Source organism: Oncorhynchus gorbuscha, linkage group LG01, assembly GCF_021184085.1.
Source record: "Oncorhynchus gorbuscha isolate QuinsamMale2020 ecotype Even-year linkage group LG01, OgorEven_v1.0, whole genome shotgun sequence".
NCBI lineage: Eukaryota > Metazoa > Chordata > Actinopteri > Salmoniformes > Salmonidae > Oncorhynchus > Oncorhynchus gorbuscha.
In genome coordinates, this window is record NC_060173.1 from 92,946,707 (window position 1) to 92,974,398 (window position 27,692).

Genomic DNA, 27,692 nt, shown 5'->3' on the forward strand with positions numbered 1-27,692 from the left:
TAAATGAATTAAAATGTTTATTGAACTTTTGTGTGCTTGGCACCTGTATTTACAGTTTTTTAAAAGGCCTTTCAAAATAATAATTTTGCTATTTCCATTTTTTCTCACATTTGTTTTCATGATAGATTGGCCCATATAATTGTATTATTGCTTGGCACTTAAATACAATTATCTACAACACACCAAAACATACTATAATTACTCTTTCCTATTCTATCTTTATAACCTTTCACACAACAACTGTAAAGCTTATGGTTTTTGCTTGCATTCGCCATCTTATATATGCTTTTAAAAAGGTAATCCACTCAAAAATAGTGAAGCCATTCCAGTCTGTGAGGAAAGGTGTTGATAAGATTGTGGGGATTTCACTGTATTTCACTATATGTCCAGTGTCCACTTGAACAGAGCTTCTTGTCCAGCGTATCCACTGAGAGGTGCAGGGTCAACAACTGGACCCCACTGTCAGACACACATAGCTCCTCCCTCACCCTGACCTTTAGTTTTAGTGACTTCATCCTTCCAGCATGTGCTGTATTATATTATATTCACCCTCTGTGCCTCATCCATCATCCTCCCATCATCTCCGCTGAGTGGCCAGAGGGGGAAACCTTCATATTGAAGTCCTTCATATTGATCTGGCACTGCCACAACCTTTTCAGTTCTCTCCCAATGTTGCCACAACGTTATGGCATAATGTTGCATAAATGTCTTGTTAAAACTAGAGAAGTGGAGGTGAAGTTTCTGGATCACATAGAGCATCTGTCACATCCTGTCCGGGACTGGATAGAGTCCATAGCAACAAGGCTGAGTTACTGTAGACTGTCATTACTATTGCACCATAATGGGTTCACTCCTGAGAATCCCTCGACAGTAAGAGTATGTGGTCTCCTCTCTTTCACGTATCCCCCTGTATGTCCCCATGGTTGGGGTTAGTGTTCTAAACAGCCACATGTGCACTGAGAGCACGGTATATGGTTCCACTTTCCCTTTTTAACACTATTGTGGTAATTAAATAACAGTTCCACCTCCTTGTGTAAAGCATGTGAGGTCAATTATTATTATTTTTAAACACAATGAGATGAAAAGTCTGTTTTTTGAAAGGTTCACTTTGAACCTCAGTATTACAAACAACGCTAAATGTAAAATGACTCATCAATAGCATATCTTAGTAGAAGAGACAGAACTTGAAATAACAGGACAGTTTTTACACCATGTGCATTGACATCTGAGAGGAGGAGCCATACTGACGGCCATCACAGGAGCCAGCCCCCTGCTGGCCAGCGGAGGGATTGCCGATCATGTGCATGCTGTCCATGCCACCGTTGGACAGGTACTGGCGCTCGGCAAACACCCCGGCAGAGGAGGAGGAGCACAGGAGGCCGCCCTGGGTCTTCTCAGGGCTGGAAGCCAGGCGAGGGGAAGTGGGGAAGTTGTATCCATACAGGTTGTAGGGGTTGTGGAGTGAGAAGGCGTTGTAGGATCCCTGCTGCACATGGTGGTGGCCCCCGCTGAACATGTGGGCAGAAGAGGGGGAGGAGCCTGATGAGGAGGAGGAGCCAGAGGTAGAGCTAGCTCCACCCTGCATCACATACTGCAGCTGGGATGCCGGAAACGAGGTCAGCTGACCTCCGTAGGCATCCATCTTCCCGCCACCGCTGCTTCCAGACAGAGGACCATGACCACCCCCTTGCATGCCTGCAGCAATCAGGGAGGACGTCCTCTGGGGCAGGAAGGATTCAGACTGCTGGGCGGAGGCCACAGCGCTTCCTGCTGCTTGGAGGCGTCCATAGGAGCTGTCGGCCAGACCCCCGTAGCCCTGCAGAGCCGCCATGTTGCTGCGAGCGCAGGCCGGATACTCAGACAGGCCCATGCTGCACAGCTGGCTCTCCCTGCAACCCACGTTGAAGGTGTTGGGGGCCAGGTGGAAGGTGGGCGGGGAGCAGGAGGGGGACAGGAGGTGGGCCGTGCCAGAAGGGGAGGGGGCTCCTGTGCTGGAGGTGGTGGGAGAGGTGCCCGTACTTCCTCCTGAAAAACACACAGGGACACACACACACTCAATGCAAAGACAGTGAGACAGAGCCAATGTTACAGAGTGAAACAACAACAGAAGCATTGGCCAACAATCACACTCAGAGTATCTCTCATTTCAGCCATTCGACCTTTCGCTGCCAGAATGTCTTATTCCAGTGACTGCTGCCGTTTGATCTTAACCGGTCAAATATGAGAGCCCTGTTTAAGGCTGGTACATAAGCCACTTAATTCACATGTATTAAAGAATTTGATATTACACTTACTGGTCAATTTCAGCTGACTTTACCACTTTCATATGCTCAACATCTGATTTTAAGGACTAATTGCATGACATCATTACTTCTTTGAAATAGTAGTATTTATTGGATCCTAAACCCTAAAATAACAGTACTTGTTTCTGAGCATAAATGTGGCTTCAGTTTGATACAGTACATGTCTGGTCAACAGAGCTCCGAGCTTGCCCCTTTTCTCAAAGAACCATGCATTCATAATTTAGACATGTATTGACGTAAAAATATGTTTTTTATCTTGGCACAGGTTTACATGCAATAAGTCAAGCTTTTGGAATTGACGGATAGCTGTGGGATATCACTCAAATATTTCTTTATTGATGAGAATTTGGTCCGCATTAATTTTAATGTTAGAGAAATTCAGTTTGAAACCAGCTAAAGAAAAGAAAAACTTCATGACTCTCTCTTGGCCAGAGTTCTGATTCTGACTGCACCATATGCCTTCGATAATGTTCAGCTCAGTTCTGCAGGGTTCTGTTGGCCAGGAGAGGGGGATATCATAGTGATGTCATGTTTTCCTCTCTGGTCAGTCAGGGGTCAGAGCAGCTTCAGCGTTGCTGAGGGGAACTGTTGATTACCCCGCTGGAAGGGCTGTTTATTACCCCACTGGAAGGGCTGTTGATTACCCCGCTGGAAGGGCTGTTGATTACCCCGCTGGAAGGGCTGTTGATTACCCTGCTGGAAGGGCTGTTGATTACCCTGCTGGAAGGGCTGTTGATTACCCTGCTGGAAGGGCTGTTGATTACCCCGCTGGAAGGGCTGTTGATTACCCCGCTGGAAGGGCTGTTGATTACCCCGCTGGAAGGGCTGTTGATTACCCCGCTGGAAGGGCTGTTGATTACCATGCTGGAAGGGCTGTTGATTACCATGCTGGAAGGGCTGTTGATTACCCAGCTGGAAGGGCTGTTGATTACCATGCTGGAAGGGCTGTTGATTACCCCGCTGGAAGGGCTGTTGATTACCATGCTGGAAGGGCTGTTGATTACCCCGCTGGAAGGGCTGTTGATTACCCCGCTGGAAGGGCTGTTGATTACCATGCTGGAAGGGCTGTTGATTACCATGCTGGAAGGGCTGTTGATTACCATGCTGGAAGGGCTGTTGATTACCCCGCTGGAAGGGCTGTTGATTACCATGCTGGAAGGGCTGTTGATTACCCCGCTGGAAGGGCTGTTGATTACCCCGCTGGAAGGGCTGTTGATTACCATGCTGGAAGGGCTGTTGATTACCATGCTGGAAGGGCTGTTGATTACCATGCTGGAAGGGCTGTTGATTACCCCGCTGGAAGGGCTGTTGATTACCATGCTGGAAGGGCTGTTGATTACCCCGCTGGAAGGGCTGTTGATTACCCCGCTGGAAGGGCTGTTGATTACCATGCTGGAAGGGCTGTTGATTACCATGCTGGAAGGGCTGTTGATTACCATGCTGGAAGGGCTGTTGATTACCCCGCTGGAAGGGCTGTTGATTACCATGCTGGAAGGGCTGTTGATTACCCCGCTGGAAGGGCTGTTGATTACCCCGCTGGAAGGGCTGTTGATTACCATGCTGGAAGGGCTGTTGATTACCATGCTGGAAGGGCTGTTGATTACCATGCTGGAAGGGCTGTTGATTACCCCGCTGGAAGGGCTGTTGATTACCATGCTGGAAGGGCTGTTGATTACCCCGCTGGAAGGGCTGTTGATTACCATGCTGGAAGGGCTGTTGATTACCCCGCTGGAAGGGCTGTTGATTACCCCGCTGGAAGGGCTGTTGATTACCATGCTGGAAGGGCTGTTGATTACCCCGCTGAAAGGGCTGTTGATTACCCCGCTGGAAGGGCTGTTGATTACCATGCTGGAAGGGCTGTTGATTACCCCGCTGGAAGGGCTGTCGATTACCCCGCTGGAAGGGCTGTTGATTACCATGCTGAAAGGGCTGTTGATTACCCCGCTGAAAGGGCTGTTGATTACCCCGCTGGAAGGGCTGTTGATTACCCCGCTGAAAGGGCTGTTGATTACCCCGCTGAAAGGGCTGTTGATTACCCCGCTGGAAGGGCATCTGGTGCCGCTGGGGGGGACAGGAGTGGAGGTGGGGGGACGACACACGCTCTAGCTCCGAGCACTTACGGAGCGCCCAAAGTTCATCAGCGGCGTGAGGACTCTAATAAATGTCTAATAGGTTTGGAGGAGTTTGTGATAACAAACAGATGTCGGCACAGACAAAATACTGAGTGGTGTAACGTCATCATAACCTCTGAGGAAGGAGCGCTGAAGAAATTGGCTTGCTTTAAAGCATCGGGGCCTGTGATACGAGCCATGACCAAGACGCTGAGCTTTCACTGATTCCACTCGTGTAACAAAGCCGTCCAAAAGCAACAGGGTTAATTTAATAAAAAGTTCAGCAGATTCCAAGTTAGGTGCCAAAACAGGTGGTGATGACCAGACTGGTGAAGAGAATTTATGTGTTGTGAGGTAAAGGAAAGATATGAAGTGACAGTGAAATAGTGTATATTGTAGAAGATTGTAGAGATTAGGCCATAGTTTAGAGACAGTTGTACACACCTTGCTGTTTCTGCATGTTGGTGAAGTCCTCAAACGTGAGTGTCCTCACAGGCGGTCTCCAGAATGCATAGGTCTCCATGATCGCCTCTAGACCAGTCCTGTGTGAGAGAGAGAACGAGAGACTGAAACAGTGGAGAAAAAAAGAAAGGGTCAGTGTGAGGGACGGATACATAAAACATAACAAAGGCGGGGTAGGAGAAAGAGGAAGGAAGAGTTGTGATGGCAAAACAGATAGTCAGAGAGAGAGAGAGGGACATAGAGAAAGGAAGGAGTGTAAGTGAGAATGAGAGAAGAGGGAGGAAGAGAAGTAGAGTCAGACTGGGAGGAAACTGGAGCCATTAAAATGTGCAGGTTTTTACTGTGATCATAAATCTGAGTGACGTTTCATCTAGAATCTGTACACGGTTCTCCTTACTGCATGATTTACTCCCGTGTGCGCCGCTGGGCCCTGTCCCAGGGAAACGAGGGCCTGTCCCGACCATGTTATTTTAGGGCCAGTAACTCCAGGGCCATTCCAGCTCATTTGCGTGCTACGCTAATCACACTGGCCCTGGCCATCAGTGCGCTCATTCATAGAGCTCGGAACCAAAACCCAACAAATGAGCTCTGCCCTGTTTTACCTCATAAAGTCAAATGTCACCAGTCAAAAAATCTGATTGATGACAATCATAATTTAATGCCTGAGAGAGCTCTATATTAAGATATAAATCCATAGAGGGGAAACAACTCAGTAGTTAATTAACGAATTAGCTTGTGTCATATGTCCTCGTTTTAATTCATTTCAGTTCGCCATAATGTGGAATAACTGACAGCTTAACAGTGATGTAGTAAATTACTATAATGCATTGGTATGAGTAGTTAGGGGGATATGTGTGAGGATAAATACATTTTCTGTCTATAAATATCTTATTTCTACATAATCTTTTCATCTGTAGTTTTTTGCAATGAAATTCTAACGCTAGTTCATAAATCATGCACTGTATTGTTTGAAAAATGAAAAAATATGTCTCAAATAACTGTGCCGATAATGCGCTCCAGATGGGAGGGGAGCTTTCATGTGCTGAGGGTCTGGTTCAGTGTTTCCCCCGTTACATATGATAATCCGGACTGAGAGAGAGAGCGAGAAAGAGAGAGAGCTCTCCCCTTCCCAGAACCTGTGTTTCTATCTCAGATCTAGTGGGGTTTTCTTGGCTGGGGAGAGAGTGACTAATTTTATATGGAGCAGCATATGGGATTAGGAGGTATCTCCAGGGGATTATTTCCATATTAAAGGCCACGTTGGACAAAAGGACAGATTTGCGGCACACAGCCTGGCGAATGCTGAGACAGGTTGCATTACACGGACCTCGGGTTAGTGGAGGAATGTATACCTGTTTCTACCTGAATCCCGAAATCCTTTAGCAAATGGGTTGCGATCAATCTTTAGTCTAGTTATCTGTGGGAAAGAAAAACATGACAATCAAAACAAATGTATCAATATAAAGATTTCAAAGAAATCAAAGGGGAAATGAAGGAATGTATGAATAAAGCAATTCATGAAAATATTTTTTAATGTAATAATAATTGGTCATTTTCCATTCATAAACTGAATTTAAAGAGGAACTCACACCGTTTTAGCACCATACATTTCCTTAAAATATGTTTATATACTGTACACCCTTGGGGAGAATATGGTGATTTTTAAAAACTTTTTGATACATTCATAGAATATTTGGGAATTTGTGAAAATGCTACAGTAATATGAGTGGGAAAGCTGCCATGCATTTGGGCAATTAATAGAAAATAAAAACAAATAAAAACATATGTCTTGTCCAGGCCCAGACTCTACACAGACCAGTGCACCATAACCAATCAGAGCTACAGTTGGCGTATAGGCAAATAATTCATTGCCATACTGGGGATATGCCATTCACTTTTAACTGTATGTTTATAGGCAGCTACAACGACTTTAGAAAGAGCCAGATGAGCTAACATGAAATCTAGTGAGGGATAAATGTACAGACAAAAGGGGAAACCAGTATCTTTGGATAAACTGTCAAATGTTTCAGCATGTAGTTGGACTGAGAGGATGGGGAATAGTAGCCTGCTTGCTTGCCCTGCTCGCTTGCCCAGCCTGCCTTCCTGCCTTCCAATACCTGCTTATGTCCCATAACCTATGTTTTTGACAACTGAATTGGATTTACTAGCTTGCTTGCGTGCCTGCCAATTTGATCGATGACAGATCCATTTAATTGACAAATAATAGTTTCCTGTGGTTAACAGTTGTTCAAGTTCAAAAGCGAGTCACATTTCTTGTTAGCTAGCTAACCAAATGACACCTGCAACTTAGCTGTAGCCACCTAAGCTGCTAAAAAAAAATTTTGGGGAAAAGTCTGCCATTTACCCACTCGTCCGAATGATGACATTACATCCTCCCAGCAGCTAGCTAGCTACATCAAAGCTTCTGTGTTTTTAGCTTGCTAAATATTAGCCACATTATATAGCCACGTTATGACGTATGGTCATTGCCCATGATAGTTTGATTGTGTTGAGATATCCACCTAACTTTCAACCTTTTTGCATCAACCAAATGGCTTCAGGATCCAAACAATACATGATCTGTGATTTACAACCTGATAGCAATCTATATTAAGCTATTACAGTTGAAGTCGGAAGTTTACATACACATTAGCCAAATACATTTCAACTCCGTTTTCATAATTCCTGACCTTTAATCCTAGTAAAAATTCCCTGTCTTAGGTCAGTTAGGATCACCACTTTATTTTAAGAATGTGAAATGTCATAATAATAGTATTGAGAATTATTTATTTCAGCATTTATATCTTTCATCACATTCCCAGTGGGTCAGAAGTTGACATACACTCCATTAGTATTTGGAAACATTGCCATTAAATTGTTGCACTTGGGTCAAATGTTTCGGGTAGCCTTCCACAAGCTTCCCACAATAAGTTGGGTGAATTTTGGCCCATTCCTCCTGACAGAGCTGGTATAACTGAATCAGATTTGTAGGCCTCCTTGCTCGCATACGCTTTAACAGTTCTGCCCACAAATGTTCTATAGGATTGAGGTCAGGGTTTTGTGATGGCCACTCCAATATCTTGACAGTGTTGTCCTTAAGCCATTTTGCAACAACTTTGGAAGTATACTTGGGGTCATTGTCCATTTAGAAGACCCATTTGCGACCAAGCTTTAACTTCCTGACTGATGTCGGGAGATGTTACTACAATATATCCACATAATTTCCATCCTCAGGATGCCATCTATTTTGTGAAGTGCACCAGTCCCTCCTGCAGCAAAGCACCCCCACAACATGATGCTGCCACCCCCGTGCTTCACGGTTGGGATGGAGTACTTCGGCTTGCAAGCCAAACCGTAGTCTGGCTTTTTTATGGCAGTTTTGGAGCAGTGGCTTCTTCCTTGCTGAGCGGCCTTTCAGATTATGTCGATATAGGACTCGTTTTACTGTGGATATAGATACTTTGTACCTGTTTCCTCCAGCATCTACACAAGGTCCTTTGCTGTTGTTCTGGGATTGATTTGCACTTTTTGCACCAAAGTACGTTAATCTCTAGGAGACAGAACGCATCTCCTTCCTGAGCGGTATGATGGCTGCGTGGTCCCATGGTGTTTATACTTGCGTACTATTGTTTGTACAGATGAACGTGGTACCTTCAGATGTTTGGAAATTGCTTCCAAGGATGAACCAGACTTGTGGAGGTCTATAAATATTTTTTTAGGTCTTGGCTGATTTCCTTTGATTTTCCCATGATGTCAAGCAAAGAGGCACTGTGTTTGAAGGTAGACCTTGAAATACATCCACGGGTACACCTCCAATTGACTCAAATTATGTCAATTAGCCTATCAGAAGCTGCTAAAGCCATGACATCATTTTCTGGACTTTTCCAAGCTGTTAAAGGCACAGTCAACTTTGTGTATGTAAACTTCTGACCCACTGGAATTGTAATACAGTGAATTATAAGTGAAATAATCTGTCTGTAAATAATTGTTGGAAAAATTACTTGTGTCATCCAAAAAGTACATGTCCTAACCGACTTGCCAAAACTATAGTTTGTTAACAAGACATTTGTAGAGTGTTTGAATAATGAGTTTTAATGACCTAAGTGTATGTAAACTTCCCACTTCAACTGTATATTAATCATGCATTGATTGCATCCATCTATTCTGCAAACAATACCTGACTATATGTAATGGAATTTTGAGTCAAATATACCCCTTTTTTAAAAACCTCTTACAAAGTATGTTTTAAGGCATAAACTGTGAATTTGATATTTTGGACTGATATTATGATTGTCTGTTTATTTCATTCATATCTGCAAAGTAGTTAAAACGGTGTCAGTTCTGCATTAAGTTCACTTCCAGAATTGACTCCAATTAAACTTGAATTGACCCTATGCCTGGTGCAGATAAACCAATTGAGTGGCAACAGCATCGTAGCAACAAAGATAAAAGTGTCTGGCCTCAGACCTGTTGGTTCTGGTAGGCGGTTACTGTGGTGAAGACAGTCTCAGGGAAGCTACAGGTCTTCACTCCCTCTCCGCTGGGAACAGGCTTTGTGGGGGACAGGTCACTGCTGAAGTCCTTCCTGATCACATGGACACGAGGCTGGTACTTATGCATGGAGTGGAGGATGATCTGAAACGACAGAGAGATCGTAATGGTTACATTGTGAGTGCATGTGTGTGCATGTGCCTATGCGTGTCTAAGCAAGTCTGAGTTCATATCAGGGCTGTATGATTAAGAGGAACACAAGTCCACATTTATGATAAGAGAGGTGGTAAGGTAAGTATTTAACACCAGAGAGCAGAGCCGAGGCTTCAGGCTATGGCGGCCCAGCCTTCCCTCCGGCTCTCTGTCTGCTCTTGATTACAGCCCGAGTGAGAAGCCTCCCTGGAGCCACAAACAACTAAGGGGGTCATTTCAAACAGATTGGTGAAACATTAACGAATAACATTGACAGAAAATGTAATATTCCAGCCCCCCATCCTCTTCACCTTTCCCCCTGCTCAGCCCAGGGGACCCCAAGTCAGGGCCAGGGTTCTGGGTCAGGTCAAACCCTCCCCAGTCACACATACACACACTGAGCTCACAACAACACAGAGCAGACAAGGGACTTATCGGACGGATCTATTATCAAAACAATACATCTAGTAGTGTCCTTAAAATAAGAGGCCTACTGTAGCAATAAAGTGATTTCAGTTACATATTTATTACTTATTTATATGAATAACAAGCAAAAGCCAATCAGCTTGGTTAATCACCTGTGCGTCAATCTAAGTAACATAATAAAAAAATCCGTCAGTTTAAACTAGAGATATATTTTTGCATGGGCTGGTCTCAATTCACAGCATTCGCCCATGTCGGCCTTCTGCATCTGCAGTGGAAGGTGGCTGAGCTACAGCGGTGTTTGTCAGACCATGAGTCACCCCGAAAATTGGTCTTCTCACGAAAACATCTATACTATTGTGTCCACTATATGGAAAGGGGAGACTCTCTCCGTTTTGGTCTACAACCCCCACAAGTTTCACGGGACTCGTCTGAAGGTAACCCATACAAATTAATGGAAGTATGGAGGTAGTTTTGCGACAACAAAAATAAGGGGTTAAACTAAAGAAATTCGTGAGCTTTCTTATATCTCTTAGAGACATAGAACAGACACTTCAAAACCTTATGATACATTTTTTGTCTGTCTTTTTTGACATTTATTAACATGTTATTCAATGTGTTTCTATGGGCTATAGCAGTAAAGGCCATATTCAATATTTTATCCCCAAATAATGTATACCTAAAGAGGTCCTAAAGTTCTAAATCAAAAAGCTAAATGATCCATGGTATGACCATCTTAAAACAATTCCATATGTCAGCCCCTCCAACGGCTTAGACTTTTAGAGTTTTTTAAGAACCAATAGCCCTGCTTATGTGATTCAGAGGGGTTGGGTTAAATGCGTAAGACACATTTCAGTTGAATGCATTCAGCTGCACAATTGATTAGGTATACCCCTTTCCCTTTCCCTTTATTATAGCAACCACTGTTAATGGAGAGGTTTGATACTATGGCAAGACGGAGGAAGAAGAGAAGAGTGATGGGACAGATACCCGCCTATTTGCGGTGAGGTTTCCCACACATGAAGTTCCAAAGTTAATTTCCTCTCGCCTCGATGCCTTCAGCGGAACAAAGGCCTTATAACGCGGCTGTGGGAGAGAAAGGGGCCTTGCCTGACTCCCCCCAAAAATATGTACCCACTGCTGCATCTAACACCCATCTGTTATTACGTTTGTCAGAAGAACGGAGCTGTGCTAGCATCAGCTGGCTGGTTGGAAAACAGGCCCATAGGAGGACCAGAATGTGCCGGCCCATCATTGCCTCACTAAGCTACATGAAGCCACTGGCATCCATTTTGAGAGAAGATTCTAAAAACGTATGTATCTCTCCATCATGGCTAGGGAGGTTGGGTCCATCTTGAGTAATTACATTACCTGGCATCCCTACATCAGGACCTCTATGGAGAAATGGATTTGCACTGGCTCTTCTGACTGTTTCAACAACGTCAAGGCCCCGTAATAAAAGCAATCTGGCCTGTAACAGCACGGACTTCATGTCATGAGGAGATCCATCTTGTGCCATAACTACATCAATGCCAATCAACTATTTCAGCATCAGTCAATAAAGGCCGCAGTCTTCTTCTATAAGAATAGTCTTATCTACACATGGGTGGGGTGAAGTAAATTCCCATATTACAATGTAAAACACTTTGAGAAATACTGAAACAGTACAATTACTTATACAGTGCCTTGCGAAAGTATTCGGCCCCCTTGAACTTTGCGACCTTTTGCCACATTTCAGGCTTCAAACATAAAGATATAAAACTGTATTATTTTGTGAAGAATCAACAACAAGTGGGACACAATCATGAAGTGGAACGACATTTATTGGATATTTCAAACTTTTTTAACAAATCAAAAACTGAAAAATTGGGCGTGCAAAATTATTCAGCCCCTTTACTTTCAGTGCAGCAAACTCTCTCCAGACGTTCAGTGAGGATCTCTGAATGATCCAATGTTGACCTAAATGACTAATGATGATAAATACAATCCACCTGTGTGTAATCAAGTCTCCGTATAAATGCACCTGCACTGTGATAGTCTCAGAGGTCCGTTAAAAGCGCAGAGAGCATCATGAAGAACAAGGAACACGCCAGGCAGGTCCGAGACACTGTTGTGAAGAAGTTTAAAGCCGGATTTGGATACAAAAAGATTTCCCTGTCACGCCTTGGTCATTGTATTTTGTGTTTTTGGTATATGTTTGGGTAGGCCAGGGTGTGACATGGGTTTATATGTTGTGTTTCGTATTGGGGTTTGTATTTATTGGGATTGTGTATGATTAGGGGTGTGTCTAGTTAGGCTTGGCTGCCTGAGGCGATTCTCAATTGGAGTCAGGTGCTTTTCGTTGTCTCTGATTGGGAACCGTATTTAGGCAGCCTGAGTTTCGCTTTGTATTTTGTGGGTATTTGTTCCTGTCTCTGTGTTGTAGTCACCAGATAGGCTGTAATTAGTTTTACGTTTCGTTTGTTGTTTTCTTATATCAGTTATTTCATGTACTGCAATACTTTCATTAAAGTCATGAGTAACCTACACGCTGCATTTCGGTCTGACTCTCTTCATTCAACAGACGAACGTTGTTACATTCCCAAGCTTTAAACATCCCAAGGAGCATTGTGCAAGTGATAATATTGAAATGGAAGGAGTATCAGACCACTGCAAATCTACCAAGACCTGGCCGTCCCTCTAAACTTTCAGCTCATACAAGGAGAAGACTAATCAGCGATGCAGCCAAGAGGCCCATGATCACTCTGGATGAACTGCAGAGATCTACAGCTGAGGTGGGAGACTCTGTCCATAGGACAACAATCAGTCGTATATTGCACAAATCTGGCCTTTATGGAAGAGTGGCATCAAGAAAGCCATTTCTTAATTAGAGATATCCATAAAAAGTGTTGTTTAAAGTTTGCCACAAGCCACCTGGAAGACACACCAAACATGTGGAAGAAGGTGCTCTGGTAAGATGAAACCAAAATTGAACTTTTTGGGAACAATGCAAAACGTTATGTTTGGCATAAAAGCAACACAGCCCATCACCCTGAACACACCATCCCCACTGTCAAACATGGTGGTGGCAGCATCATGGTTTGGGCCTGATTTTCTTTAGCAGGGACAGGGAAGATGGTTAAAATTGATGGGAAGATGGATGGAGCCAAATACAGGACCATTCTGGAAGAAAACCTGATGGAGTCTGCAAAAGACCTGAGACTGGGACAGAGATTTGTCTTCCAACAAGACAATGATCCAAAACATAAAGCAAAATCTACAATGGAATGGTTCAAAAATAAACATATCCAGGTGTTAGAATGGCCAAGTCAAAGTCCGGACCTGAATCCAATCGAGAATCTGTGGAAAGAACCGAAAACTGCTGTTCACAAATGCTCTCCATCCAACCTCACTGAGCTCGAGCTGTTTTGCAAGGTGGAATGGGAAAAAATGTCAGTCTCTCGATGTGCAAAACTGATAGAGACATACCCCAAGCGACTTACATCTGTAATCGCAGCAAAAGGTGGCGCTACAAAGTATTAACTTAAGGGGGCTGAATAATTTCACGCCCAATTTTTCAGTTTTTGATTTGTTAAAAAAGTTTGAAATATCCAATAAATGTCATTCCACTTCATGATTGTGTCCCACTTGTTGTTGGTTCTTCACAAACAAATACAGTTTTATATCTTTATATTTGAAGCCTGAAATGTGGCAAAAGGTCGCAAAGTTCAAGGAGGCCGAATACTTTTGCAAGGCACTGTATGTCTTTGTATTAGTGTAAAGGTGTACAGGTGTAACAGTGTACAGGTGTAGGAGGGAGGCAAGAATATGGTATGTCAAGTTAAGCCGGCTCACCGGCTCACTCACATGGCCCTGATCGTCCAGCTCATTGTTGGTGAGTTTGAGTTTGTCGAAGCTGACCACCTGCCTCATCCAGGTGTCTCCAGAGGCCAGGGAGTCTGGGTGGATGTAGACCCGCGGGGGCACGGGGGAGTCCGCGTTCCCCGCCACCATCCACTTGGAGCTGTGGTACACATACCTGGAGGACAGACACACAGTGACAGACGTATCAGCACCAAACCTTATTTCACATTTGGTTCTCTGTTTTTTTTGCACATGTTATTGTGAAGCATTGAAGTCAGGGAGTTCATGTGTTGCAGATGCAGAGCTGCTCACAATAGAGACATCAAATGTCCCCACACATACTACATATGCTTTTAACGACATATTCACAACTAAGCTCAGTCATAACATTTTATGTTGCATTGCGAGTTAGGGTACAATATGACTGCCCCGCCCAGCACAGAACATTCCCCTCACTGACTGACTAAAGCAAGAGAGGGACTCCAATCCACTGTAGCCCCAAGCACAGCTGTTTGCCTTTAGTTCTGGCCATGCGCACAGTTGAAAGTGCTTAGCTGCAACATCTCTTCCATAGTCATCACTCAGTGGTAAAACATGGACAAAACTCTAATTTGGCCTCTTTGTTATTGTCTAGCAGCGTTACACCACCCTCTCGGTCTCTCTCTCTCTCTCTCACACACAGAACCTTGTGCACCCTGAAGACACAAGCACACTCTCTCACCTCTTTAGCACACAAACACACACACAACACACACCAGACCAAACAAACTCACAGAATGCCAGGCCTTTGTGTAATTTCCTGTTTGGATTGCTGTTTAGGGTTAAGTTCTGAGTAACAGGGAAAGTGTTGAAGAAGAGAGAGACCTTAGCCCCAAACAGGACTGGAAATTTGATTAGCCCCCTTTCATCTTCCATAAATCTGCCATCTGGCTCCAGCACAATCAATAAAGATCTGACTTTATGTGACACCATTCGGACAGATGGGGGTAGCCTAGCCCGCTCACCCAACACCACACACTTTACACACCCACCCACCCACCCACCCACCCACACACACACACACACACACACACACACACACACACACACACACACACACACACACACACACACACACACACACACACACACACACACACACACACACACACACACACACACAACTCATCAAACAGATACTTTTATGGACAAGAAATTCAGACAGACACGTTAAAACACTCACACACACTTGCCAAACCCAGGCTGTACTGTATATTGGGTTACCTTAACTGACAGAGTAAGTATCACTATTACATTTCCCTACTGCAAGATTCCCCAACTGGTGGTCTGCAGGCCAAATTTTGCCCACACATGGTTTTATTTGGCCCCCCAAGTTTTCTGAGCATAAATAAGTATTATTATTTTTATTTTGGGGGGGACATAAAAGAATGTAAAAACACCAGGTAATCACCTCCAAGTGATTTTAATGTTTGGAATATACCCAAATATTCCCTTGCATAATAGCGAGACACGAGCTTGTTTACAAATGTAAGCAAGGTTTGAAATTATAATATTTTAGTCAAATGTTATATCTGTTTGGGCTTGCAGTCAATTTGCAGTCTAAAATGATTTATGATTATGTTCTGGCCCCCCGACCATCCGCTCAAAACAAAACGACCCATGATTGAATCTAGTTGATCATTCCTGCCCTACAGGGTTGACTGGTGTATGTTCAGAGTTTACATCATTAAGTAAAGTCCTTGTATGTGAACGTGTTTTCGTGTGTGTGTGTGTGTGTGTGTGTGTGTGTGTGTGTGTGTGTGTGTGTGTGTGTGTGTGTGTGTGTGTGTGTGTGTGTGTGTGTGTGTGTGTGTGTGTGTGTGTGTGTGTGTGTGTGTGTGTGTGTGTGTGTGTGTGTGTGTGTGTGTGTGTGTGTGTGTGTGTGTGTGTGTTTTCAAATATAGAGGACAAAGTCAATTTGAAGAGCTAGACAGTGCTGGTGTCTGCAATTTTCGTTTGTGATTCAAATTTAGAACATACCAACTGTCCACATAAAAGACAAGTAAAATATGGAGATTTAACGAGCCCAGTATAAACGAGACACTCCTGAAGAGAGGCAGAGAGCCTAAGTAAAGCAAGTACATTTCAATAAAGACTATTTCCAGACCCCAACTCTATGAGAACTATGAGACATTCCAGTGACAGCTCGGAGCTCAGTTTGCAAAGCCCTGTGGTAAAGTCCCCAGCCAGGAAGAAAATCCTATTTAATTTTACAAGATCTTTTGGCTTCTCAAAATCCTCCATAATATGTTGGTTCTCTAGACCATCCCCTCGTAGACAAACACTTCAGTCAGTGAGAGAGCCAGGGTTCTACGATCCTTCAATGACACATTTACATAATTAAGCAACTGGGGGAAATAATATGAATGCATTGTTAAAGTGGTTCCTCAGTGTTCCATTCAAGAAAGCAAAGTCCTGTTTCTCAAATAAAATGTAAAACATAGTAAAAAATCTGTAACAATAATATAACATTAATGCATGTTATTGATATATAAACTGAAGATGTACACTGTAAAATTAGAATAAAAATAAATGTAACAAATAACCCATCTGTAGCAATGCTATAACATTAATGCAACTATGACACTTTGCCACTTGTCTGTCGCTCTGCCACGTCACCAATGTATGACACATTGAACTGCGTCCTTCAGCTGAGGTAGTACATTAAAACAATACCTTACGGCATAAAACTTGTATTCCGCCATGGTCAAAGAACCAGGCTTAGGGTAGAAAGATGTTTTGCCATTTCCATAGTGAATAAAGCTATCAATATTATGGTCTCACTCTAACCATACACACATATGATAAATAATTTTAATTCTCCTCTCCTATGGTCTCTTTCTCTCCAGACCTTGTGCTCTATGCCAGAAATTCATTCAGATACTTTGGCAGGAGATATCCATCATAAAAACCTATCCCCAAGATGGACAACTGTAAACGTCATTGTTTCAGGTTCCAATCAGATTTATGTGCATATCAGCATACCATTTGAATTTTGCAATGATCTGTGTATGTTGTTTGGGGTTCATGGGGACGACTCTCCATCTTAAAATACACAACATCTATTTATCAGCTATGTTGTCCAAATTGGGGGTAGAGCCTATTTTGGTTTGACTGAATAAGAACATCAATCTCAGACATGGATAGTGTAATGTTCCAATAGCACATGTTGTGTATATATTTGTACATCACCGTGCACACGATAGTACACACCCATCTGAATGAGTAACGGGAAGTTAGGAAATGTTAGGAAGCGCTAATAAGTGTGAGCATACCTTAGGAAGATAGGAGCATACCTGTATCTCTTATTGTCCACAGGAACAATATCCATGGCTATGTAATACTGCTGATGGGGGTCCAGACCCACGATCTTTACTCTCATTGCAGGGAACATCCGCCTGAGAGGGAGCGAGAGAGAGATTAGCAATATAGCTTAAGTTTAATATTATATTATGAGTATCAGCATTACAAATGGAACCCTGCACCATGTAGACATTAAGTATAATTCCACTCATGCCACTAGAAATATAATCTAGTGCGCCATTGGGCATGGTTTAAAGTTTGACCAATGTCTTGCCAGTCATATAGCTAATTTCCACCCCTCATCCACCCATAACAGCGCCTAGAAACATAATTTTATGATAATTCCTTAAAATGTCTGTATCAACATTCCACATCTTCATTAAATAAATATTATTCAGTTGAAATAAAGTAGGGCATTTCATCCTCAAAGAAGATTAAAACTGTTTTAATGCACGAGCTGGCAACAAACTCACTCTTCCTTGAAAATATGCACACAATCATAAGATGTTTTTTTGGTAATTCGATGCAAACCAAACCAGGAAAAACAAAAAAAGTCATATTAAAAGTAAGACTACATACACAGAGACATTTTCAAGATAATTCCTCGTTTTACACTTCAAAAGCTGCATTTTTCTTTTCATTTAAACGTCATAAATCTTTGCCCTCATAATGACAAATAAGTTCTGTTTTCTTACTTTCTTTCTCCTCTGAATTTATAGGGTTATTATTAGCAGAGGCATGAAATACACACAGCTAGTCGTTTAAACTATACTGCCTTTAAACAGACACGGATTTTATATATGGGGCTATTAACAACGTAAATCTGATTCTTGAATATCAGGAAAACAACGTTGATCATATATTGTTTAGGTAAGTCAGATGTATAGGTTAACTGTAAAGTTGGTGTACATGTGTTATTAAAACAGAAGAACAAACGCGAAAATACAAACCTACTACTTTACAATACAACTTTAAAATCTTGTTATGTAATTTGATAGAGGCCTACCAAAAGAAAATTAAACACGCAAACAACTTGGCCTTTGCCATTTCTCCATAAAAACATGTCGACTAATTGGTCAGCTTCAAATAAATTAAGATACATTGACGAAAATAATCAGTGGATAGCCAATCTAGTCTAAGGAAATGGTAAGCATGCTTGTCAAATTACATTTACATTTACATTTAAGTCATTTAGCAGACGCTCTTATCCAAAGCGACTTACAAATTGGATTAGAAGACTAAGAGAAATATGCCGCATCCCCGTGTAAGGCCACATATAGCCTATACTGCTCTGCCCTCACTCCCTTCTAATGCATGACACATATACAGAGGAATCATAATAGGCCTATGTTTGTTAAATGTGATTAATGTCATACTATTTTCTGTTGTTAAACTTCATAATATGTTCTGTTATTAAAGGTAGTAGGCCTATATTAGCCTAAAAGTAATAATAATAATAATAATAATAATAATAATAATAACAATATATGTCATTTAGCAGACGCATTTGTCCAAAACGACTTACAGTCATGCGTACATACATTTTACGTATGGGTGGGCCCGGGAATCGAACTCGCGGCCCTGGTGGTGCAAGCGAGATAATCTATCAACTAAGCAATACAGGACCATACACGGTTACAAATGTGGAAAAATCAAAAGGCTTGATGCTGATTGACATAAAATGGGAGCCTGAAACATACCTAATATTCCTAATTAATTACAACTATTTTGAAATGGGCAACTGGCTAAATCGCGTTTCACAATCCAGAGTAAAATAAAGTGGCCTTTGAAACTAAAACCTGTTAGGTTAGATTTAAGATGAACACCTTCACCTATATTAAACCTAGTTTTGAAATAAACAAATTACGCATTATAAACTATAGGCCTACAGAAGACCATATGCTTTCACATTGTTTTTCGTTTGTTTTATGGAGGAAAAAGTCATAACCTTGACCGCTTTATTGCTAGGCCTACTTCGTGAATCAGTCGACTACATAAATTCGTCGTCCGCCTATTGCTTGATCGTTAAATTCAAAATGGACGGGAAATACCTGGTGTTCCTGGCTAGGGGGAAAAGTCTTCATGAGAACAGTGTAGGTTAAGTTATATGCTCGGTTTGGGTTGTAATTGCTGCCTGTTACGTTCCCCAGTACGTAACACTGCCCAAAAGAGCAAGAACCGAAAACATGTTTCAAAGAGATTAATTAGAAACAGTTTCTTTCTTCCCCGGCTATTCTCTGACATCAGCCATGGAATACCCTCATACGTCATTTATGTCCTGTGATTACAGAGCGGCCCTCTCGCGTCCGGAGCCCTTGCCCCCATGTGCAACACATTAGCACCCCTCAAAAACATGCGTGCTACAGGGGTAATGCATAGCGCACGGGGATCTTTTGCGCAAAAGTAGGCAACATGTGAAAAAAGGTGATATCAAACCTAAATGGGTTATTCGGCTGTCCCCATAGGAGAACCCTTTGAATAACCCTTTTTACAGGTAGAACCCTTTGAATAACCCTTTTTACAGGTAGAACCCTTTGAATAACCCTTTTTACAGGTAGAACCCTTTTGGTTCGAGGTAGAACTCTTTTGGGATTCATGTAGAAACCTTTCCACAGAGGAACTAAAAATGGTTCCACCATGAGCCAAAAATAGTTATCCTATGGGGACGGCCGAATGAGCCCTTTGGAACCCTTTTTTCTAAGAGTGCATGGTAGGTGCAAGAAGAACATATATTAATCACGGAGTCCTTTAAATCATAAATATGCAGCAGCTGCTTTACCTCCCGGCTTTAGTGATGATCATCTCCGTGCCAATTTCATGGAAGCGCTTCCAGAGGTCCGCGCACTGCAGCTCCACCTGAATCTCCTCCATTGAGGCAGCGGGAGACAGCTCGCAGGCCGCCGGGGCTAGGTCCTCAGGGGAGCCGAAGGAGCACGACGTCCTCTCCGCCAGACCCTCGCCATCTGAACCCGGGCTCGCCTCCGAATCTGTGGAGATTTACAGGATTAGGAAAAAATGTAGCCCCGGTAAAACTGGAACCTCAGGAAAATTAGTTAAGTATTGACCGTTGAGGCCAAATCATCTGTAGCATGAACTCCGAGAAAGCACCGAATCTAACTCACTCAAATAATATGGGTTTGGTTGGATTTCAAATAATAAAAAATAAATCTGACTCTGAAACTATTCCATTTACGTTTGAAATGTCATAAATTGTCCACAATAGTAACGCTTGCATCAAATGAAATGTGCATTTTACATGAAAAAACGCTCACCAACAAAAATTCTAAAAGCTATATTTAGCCCAAATGATTGTCATGCCAACTACAAACTACTATCATTCATATCACTATGTCTACAAATGTCATATATTACGATGTCACATAGGCTATGAAAAGGGCCCACAACAAAGTTAGGAAAAGTTAGTAAGTTATATTTTCCCCAATGGAATCTCTGGCAACACAATAAGAGCAACTACAATAGCAAAATAAATGTATAACCTGCATATAGAACTTGAATATTCAAGGATTTTTTCCAGAATAACTGTTCCAGATCTTAGCTTCCAAATAAACCTATAGGCTTACATTACTACTGGCTTCAGCATTTTATGTTCGACATTGACAACACTATGTAGTGAAAAAAAAAACATTTTGCCATGTATCATCTCATAAATATATATAGTTTTATTCTATACAGCACACAGTAATGTTATGAATTGTATATTTCAATTTCTTATTAATGTCTCTGTTATTATGTGCCAATATGTAATATTATATGATTTATTGAGGGCCCTGACATAAGTAGGTTGCTTTGGCAGGACACACCATGCAAACAGGCGTTTATGCAGATTCAGGACTGCTGAGAGACTGGAGTGTGGCCCAGGACTAACCACCAAGTGATCACGACCCCAAAACAAGAGACAAGAGCATGGAGTGGAGACATGAAGACACTGCAGGCAGGACAGCTCTACCACAGAGACAGAGAGGAAGATGAGAGAGGTCCATAGAAGGGGAGCGAAAGAGTGAGAGGAGAAAAAATCATTTTCATCATCCTCTTGAGAGATCCTTTCAGTATGATGGCAGTGATGACTCTCTCTGTGTGAGCCAAGGAACATGGTAAGACAGTGCAACTGTTGATTGGCCCATACAGCCATCATGCATCCAGCAGCCATCAGCCACACAGCGGGCCAGGCCAGAGATCTGGGCCTGCTCAGAGCCATCATGGCTGCTGCTGCTGCTGTTGTCTCGGCGCTTTACTGTCATCAAGCTACACCACGTCCATCCACTAGCACTCAGAGTCACCATGCTGTCTGTCCCCTTACATGTCTCCAGACTAGTCCCTGTCCTCCACCGCTATCCCCCTGTCCCCCTCCACACGGACAGCCTGCTCTCAGTCACACCCACTATACCCAGCAGGAACAGAGCAGAGCTACAAAAGTGTGAGAAGAACTACACACATCTGTCCCACATTACACAGGATATTGCTGGGTAGAGAGACGCATGTCTCGAGAGAAGGGGAAACAATGAGAGAGATGGAGTGAGCGACAAATAAATACATATATTGAAGGAAGTAGCACCTCATGGCAGCTTACAGATAGAAAGGTGGAAGCAGAGTCAGAAATCTGGTACTAACCTTAAGTGCATGACTAATGCTGACTAACTAGCCAATCATAGACAGTAGCCAACCTCTGCTAAACTGTGGAGAGCAGCAACCACTTTTTCAAAACCCAAATTAACCATCTTGTGGTTGTGCACAGAGAAATCAACTTGCGGTGAGCCTCAATGGAGAACATGGATCTCCTCAACTGATATACCTACCAAGTCTAAAAAAAAATAACAATAATGCGATCTTCTGTTTGTCAAAGCGTGGGTTCACACAAGAAATCGAGCTAGTTGAATGTGAATAATAACGGCTTGTAGGTGCAAAGATGATGGATTTCAGCTAATTATTCATACACAAACTTATTCACTATGTGATTATCTAATTTGGACCAAAATGTTACGAATAAAATCGCAAAGACCTTTCAATGGAAACAAGTTTATGAATAGAAAATGCATTTAATAGAGTTGTAACAGAGTGGGTAAGTAGCAATCTACCAACCTTGAAATTGCAGAGTAACCCAATCCACAAGAATCAGAACCACCTGTTTCCGCCTGTAATTAATTCAGGCCCATGTTAGGGAGAGGCAATAAAATAAGGATGAAACCCTTTTAATAGTACATCTGTTGGCTTGGAGTTAAGCTTTTCTCAGAGGCATCATTTTAAAAGTTGGGTTTCTAAGATACAAAATGATTTAGAGATGATCAGCAGCAATTAGCATTTTGTGAAAGAGGAATAATCACCCCAGAAGTACCAAGTGACAATTTATATATCATATATTAGGCTATATCATATATTATTATATAGAATAGGTTAACAATATTGAAACTTCAGAGCTATATGACGTACGGACAGAATAAGATTAAACATTCTGTCACTTAAAAATCAGTGTCACTCCATAGACTTAAAAACATAAAACAGTCTACATGGTTATCCATAATATAATTACAGATTCTTAGTGAGACAGACTACTGTCCAAGCCTTATATAGGCCAGTAATAGGTTTAAGAGTGAGATTAAAGATCATCTGTAGTGATATATTTCACAGTCTGGATATATACATTGATTTGTAAATCCATACAAGAAAAGCAGTCTCTCTCTCTCTCTCTCTCTCTCTCTGACACAAGCAAGCGCGCGCACACACGCAAACTGCTGACAGTGCTGATGTTTACATTTAAGGCAGGCAATTTAATATTAGAGGGGTTAATTCTGCAGATAGGCCTACATGTGCTTGTCTGAAACAAAGGTAATGTGTCATACATGCTGGCTCTCTGGGAAACGGGATTGTTATTAATCCAATTTAAACTATTGAGTAGTGGTGGTTTTCTTACACTTGATATTTTTTTCCCATGACGTGTCTTGCAATGAGAATGTTGTTTGACCATGTCGGTTTGAAAGCCTCACATGGAGGCAAAATCATTATGTAAAAAATCTAAACCGCACAAACTGACCACAAAGACTAGCTGTTATCAGTGATTTTTATTGTATTTTTTATTTTACCTTTATTTAACCAGGCAAGTCAGTTAAGAACACATTCTTATTTTCAATGACGGCCTGGGAACAGTGGGTTAACTGCCTGTTCAGGGGCAGAACGACAGATTTGTACCTTGTCAGCTGATGGCTGGTCTATACGTGTCAACTGGAGGCTAGTCAAGATTGGATACTCAAACTACTTGCGACTCTGCCAGGAATATGGCTCCTAAATTACTTGGAGCTCGCGAGACAACGTTCCTTTTCAATCAACGACTCTAACTTAATGTAAAACCGTGGATGATATATAACATTTCCCTAACTGACTGAATCGCAGTCGATGGTAGTACTGAAACCCTGCATCTCTGCTGTGAACAAATTTAGTTCGGTCCTCCGCATTTGTGAGGCATCCCCCAAACGCACAACACTTGCAGCTGCACTTCACGCGTCAGACAAGAGCCTATGTGCATGAGGTTCAAGTCATGTTGCTGAAGGCAAACCACAAAGCTTTGCCGTTCTAAAATGAACTGTACAATTAGAAAATAAATGTGTAGGCCAAGATCATTAAGCCATGCACGTGACGCTAAATTAGGTTCTAATGAACCAAATAAGATATATATTTTCTATATATAGGCATATAGTCTATAATGCGGGTAGGCTATTAGTTTGAGATCCTTTTAGATACAAAAAAAATGTAGGCCTATAGCCTATTTGATAAAAAGCAGGTGGGACTTCGCTACTAGGCCTATTGTGAATCCAATTGTAATGGGGATTGTAATATTGAGATGTTGGTTTACGTGTCTGTTGAAATTCAATGTAGGCTATACTGAGCTGAGAGGAGATATCAATTCATATTAGGGTTATGATTCATATTTGCGTCCTGGGAGGGTTAGAATGGGATATAGAATATATCCATCATCATTCATTGATGTATTTAATAAAGTAAGGATATTCAAACTCAAAGCTTCGAGATTGAGTCATTCATGCTAGCTTTTGACATCAGTCTCTCTTCGATGAGTTCAATTATCTTAAATTCAAACCTACCCAAATCCCCCAAGACTTAGAAAAGACAATAGTCAATTGATTTTGTGACATATTAAATAACTTATTAGTTCGTTTTAAATGTGTATAAAAATTAAGTCATAGACGTCTTTGTAAATAATTTGGAAAAATCTAGAATTAAAAATTATAGCATATGCCCATCTTGAATCTAATGTGACTTGCGTCAATAGGCATGCAATAACTTTGGCCTATTGAAAATCGGGATAACCCAGGCTACTTATTATTACAACATTTGCAACAAAGAAAAGCGAAAACAAATGGTTTACCTAAATATAATTGCCATTTAGGAATATCAAGTGTTTTGACAGTAATAAAAAGCCTGCGTGATGCATAGGCTTTAAAGATTAGCCTGAACCTTTTGATTTTGCGATTTTAGATTTACAAAATTAATATGAGCAATTTTAATTAAATAAACATTGATATCAAATTTTACTTAAGACTATCCTTATAGGTGATTGCTTAAATTGTCAAGAATTGACTGAAAGCTGAGTTTATATTTTCCTTAGCCTTATGGCAGAGGTTGCGTGTCCATTCCATTTCATATAGATAAATAGTTTAGCCTATATTATTGGAAAAGTAAAGTACTAAAACATAATAATAAAAATAGTTTAAACGTAGGTCTACTTTTTATTGGCCTATTGTTTCCCACATAGGAAAAAGGATGGAGTTAGCCTATAGGCCTATAGATATGCTTCACGAAATTAGTATAGAAAATACAGGGCACAGAGGCTAACCAAGTGAAAAGAACAAGCACACACCAGGCCTACATTCAAACAAACTCTCTTCACACGAAAACACACGCATTGTCTCATATTATATTTGGACTCATACAAAAACAGGTATAAGTAACCCAGGTGTGGCTTGTGATGGCTAATTTCTATATATTGTGCCATGCGCCAAAAATGCATAATTTCCATTGAATCACAGAAACCAATGTAGGCCTTCATAATCTCAGCAAAACATTTCTCCCAATTCAAAACCATCTTAAGTGAATATGAATTACAACTGACCATGTCTTCACTTAAGTCACTGGCATGGCTAATTGTATTGTATCAAGAGAGGCACGCGTGAAAGAGAGACGGGGCAATTTTATGCAGCTAGGCTTCTGTAAATGGAGAAGGGACAATGGCCCCACATTCAAACATAATTTTGTACCAATGTGTAGTAATTTGTGAAACAATGGTAATATACCTTTTAACGTAACCGCTTATGATATTTATGATCATAGGCTGTATCACATCCGGCCGTGATTGGGAGTCCCATAAGGCGGAGCACAATTGGCCCAGCGTCGTCCAGGTTTGGCCGGGGTAGGCCGTCATTGTAAATAAGAATATGTTCTTGACTGACTTGCCGAGTTAAATAAAGGATACATTAAAATAAATTAAAAATTAAGGAATATAACTGAGCAAAAATAAAATTAACCGTGCTCTGCTGCAATAGGCTACTGCGTTTTTCTGGGTGCGTCATGGCTTAGTGACGCCTCGATCAGACCGACAGTGACCTTGCATTCTGATACACCAGAAGAACATTCAGTTCCATTTATCCAAATATGGATCAAATTGCATGCGTAGATGTGACAGAAGTACACTGAACAAAAATATGAACGCAACATGTAGTGTTGGTCCCATGTTTCATGAGCCGAAATAAAATATCCCAGAAATTGTCCATATGCACAAAAAGCTTATTTCTCTCAGATTGTGCGCACAAATGTGTTTACATCCCTATTAGTAAGCATTTCCCCCATGCCAAGATAATCCATCCACCTGATAGGTTTGGCATATCAAAAAGCTGATTATAACAGCATGATCATTACACAGGTTCACCTTGTGCTGGGTACAATAAAATGCCACTAACATGTGCAGTTTTGTCACACAACACAATGCCATAGATGTCTCAAGTTGAGGGAGCATGCAATTGGCATGCTGACTACAGGAATGTCCAATAGAGCTGTTGTCAGATAATTTAATGTTAATTTATCTAGCATAAGCCACCTACAACATCGTTTTAGAGAATTTGGCAGTATGTCTAATTGTGCTCACAACCGCAGACCACGTTTGCTGATGTCAACGTTGTGAATCCGAACAATGAACACAATTGCATTTTATTGATGGCAATTTGAATGCACAAACAATACTGTGATGAGATCCTGAGGACCATTGTGAAGCTAATGTTTTGTTTTATTATCTGTGACCAGTCTGTGAAATCCACAGATTAGAGCCTAATGAATTTATTTCAATTGACTGACTTCCTCATATGAACTGCAATTTAGTAAAATCTTTGAAATTCTTGCATGTTGCGTTAATATTTTTTTGTTTAGTATAGCAGCAAAAGGTGAATGTTGAACTTTTGTTGCACACATATCCAGTAAACGATTTGTATTTATGAATAAAGTTTGACTGCAGAATTTATTATGCCCCATTGATGCATTGTCCCTGTCGATCTGACCGAAGTGTGACAGGCCTATTAATTTGTTAAAGTGATGGCATTTATACAAAATCAATCATTTGGGGTGGGTTAACTCCTTTGATAATTTATGCAAAGTTAAAACACCACTATTACGGTATAATAGTTACACTTTTTTAAACTACATACATATCAATTATGGACATTATTAGCCTACAGATGTTATTATTTCACATTAGTAGGCCTATCTGAGGAAAAGGTTATAACTAGTTATCTTTGAAATGGTGATGAAATAGTAGCCTTTTCTGTATTCCTCTTTTCCGTGAGATAGACCAATCCGTAGTTTTGTTTTGGAAGCATAACAATATTCAACAAAAAAAAAACAAATATGAAGTGATGGTGGTTATGCACTGACCGGGGTCGATATCCAGACAATGCACAGGGTCGTCGCCGTCTCCTAATTGTCCGTTGTTGGCGAGGCTCTCCATAGACAACTCCAGATCCTTTTCCTCCCAGCCCCGGAGCTTTCTCTTCTTATTTGACCCGATCAGGGCTTCCACCGAAAAGGCGTGCGCTCTTGAGCTCAGAGCAGCAGCAGATCGCCTTCTGTCACTCATTTCTCTCAAGGCAAATCCACCAGAGGGAAAACAAAAACTCCGTCCACGCAGCGAGCACAAGGAAAATGCACACGTCAAATGTTTAAAACGGTGCAAAAGTCGCCAATGACGAAAGTAATCCAAAAACTATGACTAGAAATTGTGTTTCAAACCTCTAAAGATATGATACGCCATCCCCACGGCGCATTTAATTGCTCGAAAGTTAGCATTAAATATATTCCTGGCTATCTACCGCTTTTTGTCTCTCCGTCCTGCTCTCCTGCCTCTTTCTCTTCCCCTTTCTGTCCTTCTCCCCTCTCTCTGATTGATACTCACTTCTGGATAACTTTTTTTTGAAGCGTTAAGGGCAACCCTTTCGCTCACTGTCAAATCGCACAC

At 41.6% G+C, this 27,692-nt stretch overlaps 1 protein-coding gene across 2 annotated transcripts; it reads right to left on the reverse strand.

Moving 5' to 3' along the window:
* Nucleotides 1–27,614, reverse strand: LOC124046039 (T-box transcription factor TBX15-like). Of its 2 annotated transcripts, none has more exons than XM_046365995.1 (8): nucleotides 27,113–27,614; nucleotides 19,947–20,154; nucleotides 17,161–17,262; nucleotides 13,829–14,000; nucleotides 9,344–9,511; nucleotides 6,229–6,293; nucleotides 4,859–4,956; nucleotides 1–2,025 (listed from the first exon to the last, which is right to left on the reverse strand). In XM_046365995.1, the coding sequence occupies exons 1-8, from the start codon at nucleotides 27,312–27,314 to the stop codon at nucleotides 1,205–1,207; spliced, it is 1,836 nt and encodes a 611-aa protein (XP_046221951.1). In that variant the 5' UTR covers nucleotides 27,315–27,614; the 3' UTR covers nucleotides 1–1,204. The 2 variants fall into 2 exon arrangements, with proteins under 2 accessions (XP_046221951.1, XP_046221944.1); XM_046365988.1 differs by having other exon boundaries at nucleotides 13,817–14,000.
* Nucleotides 27,615–27,692: the final 78 nt, after the last annotated feature.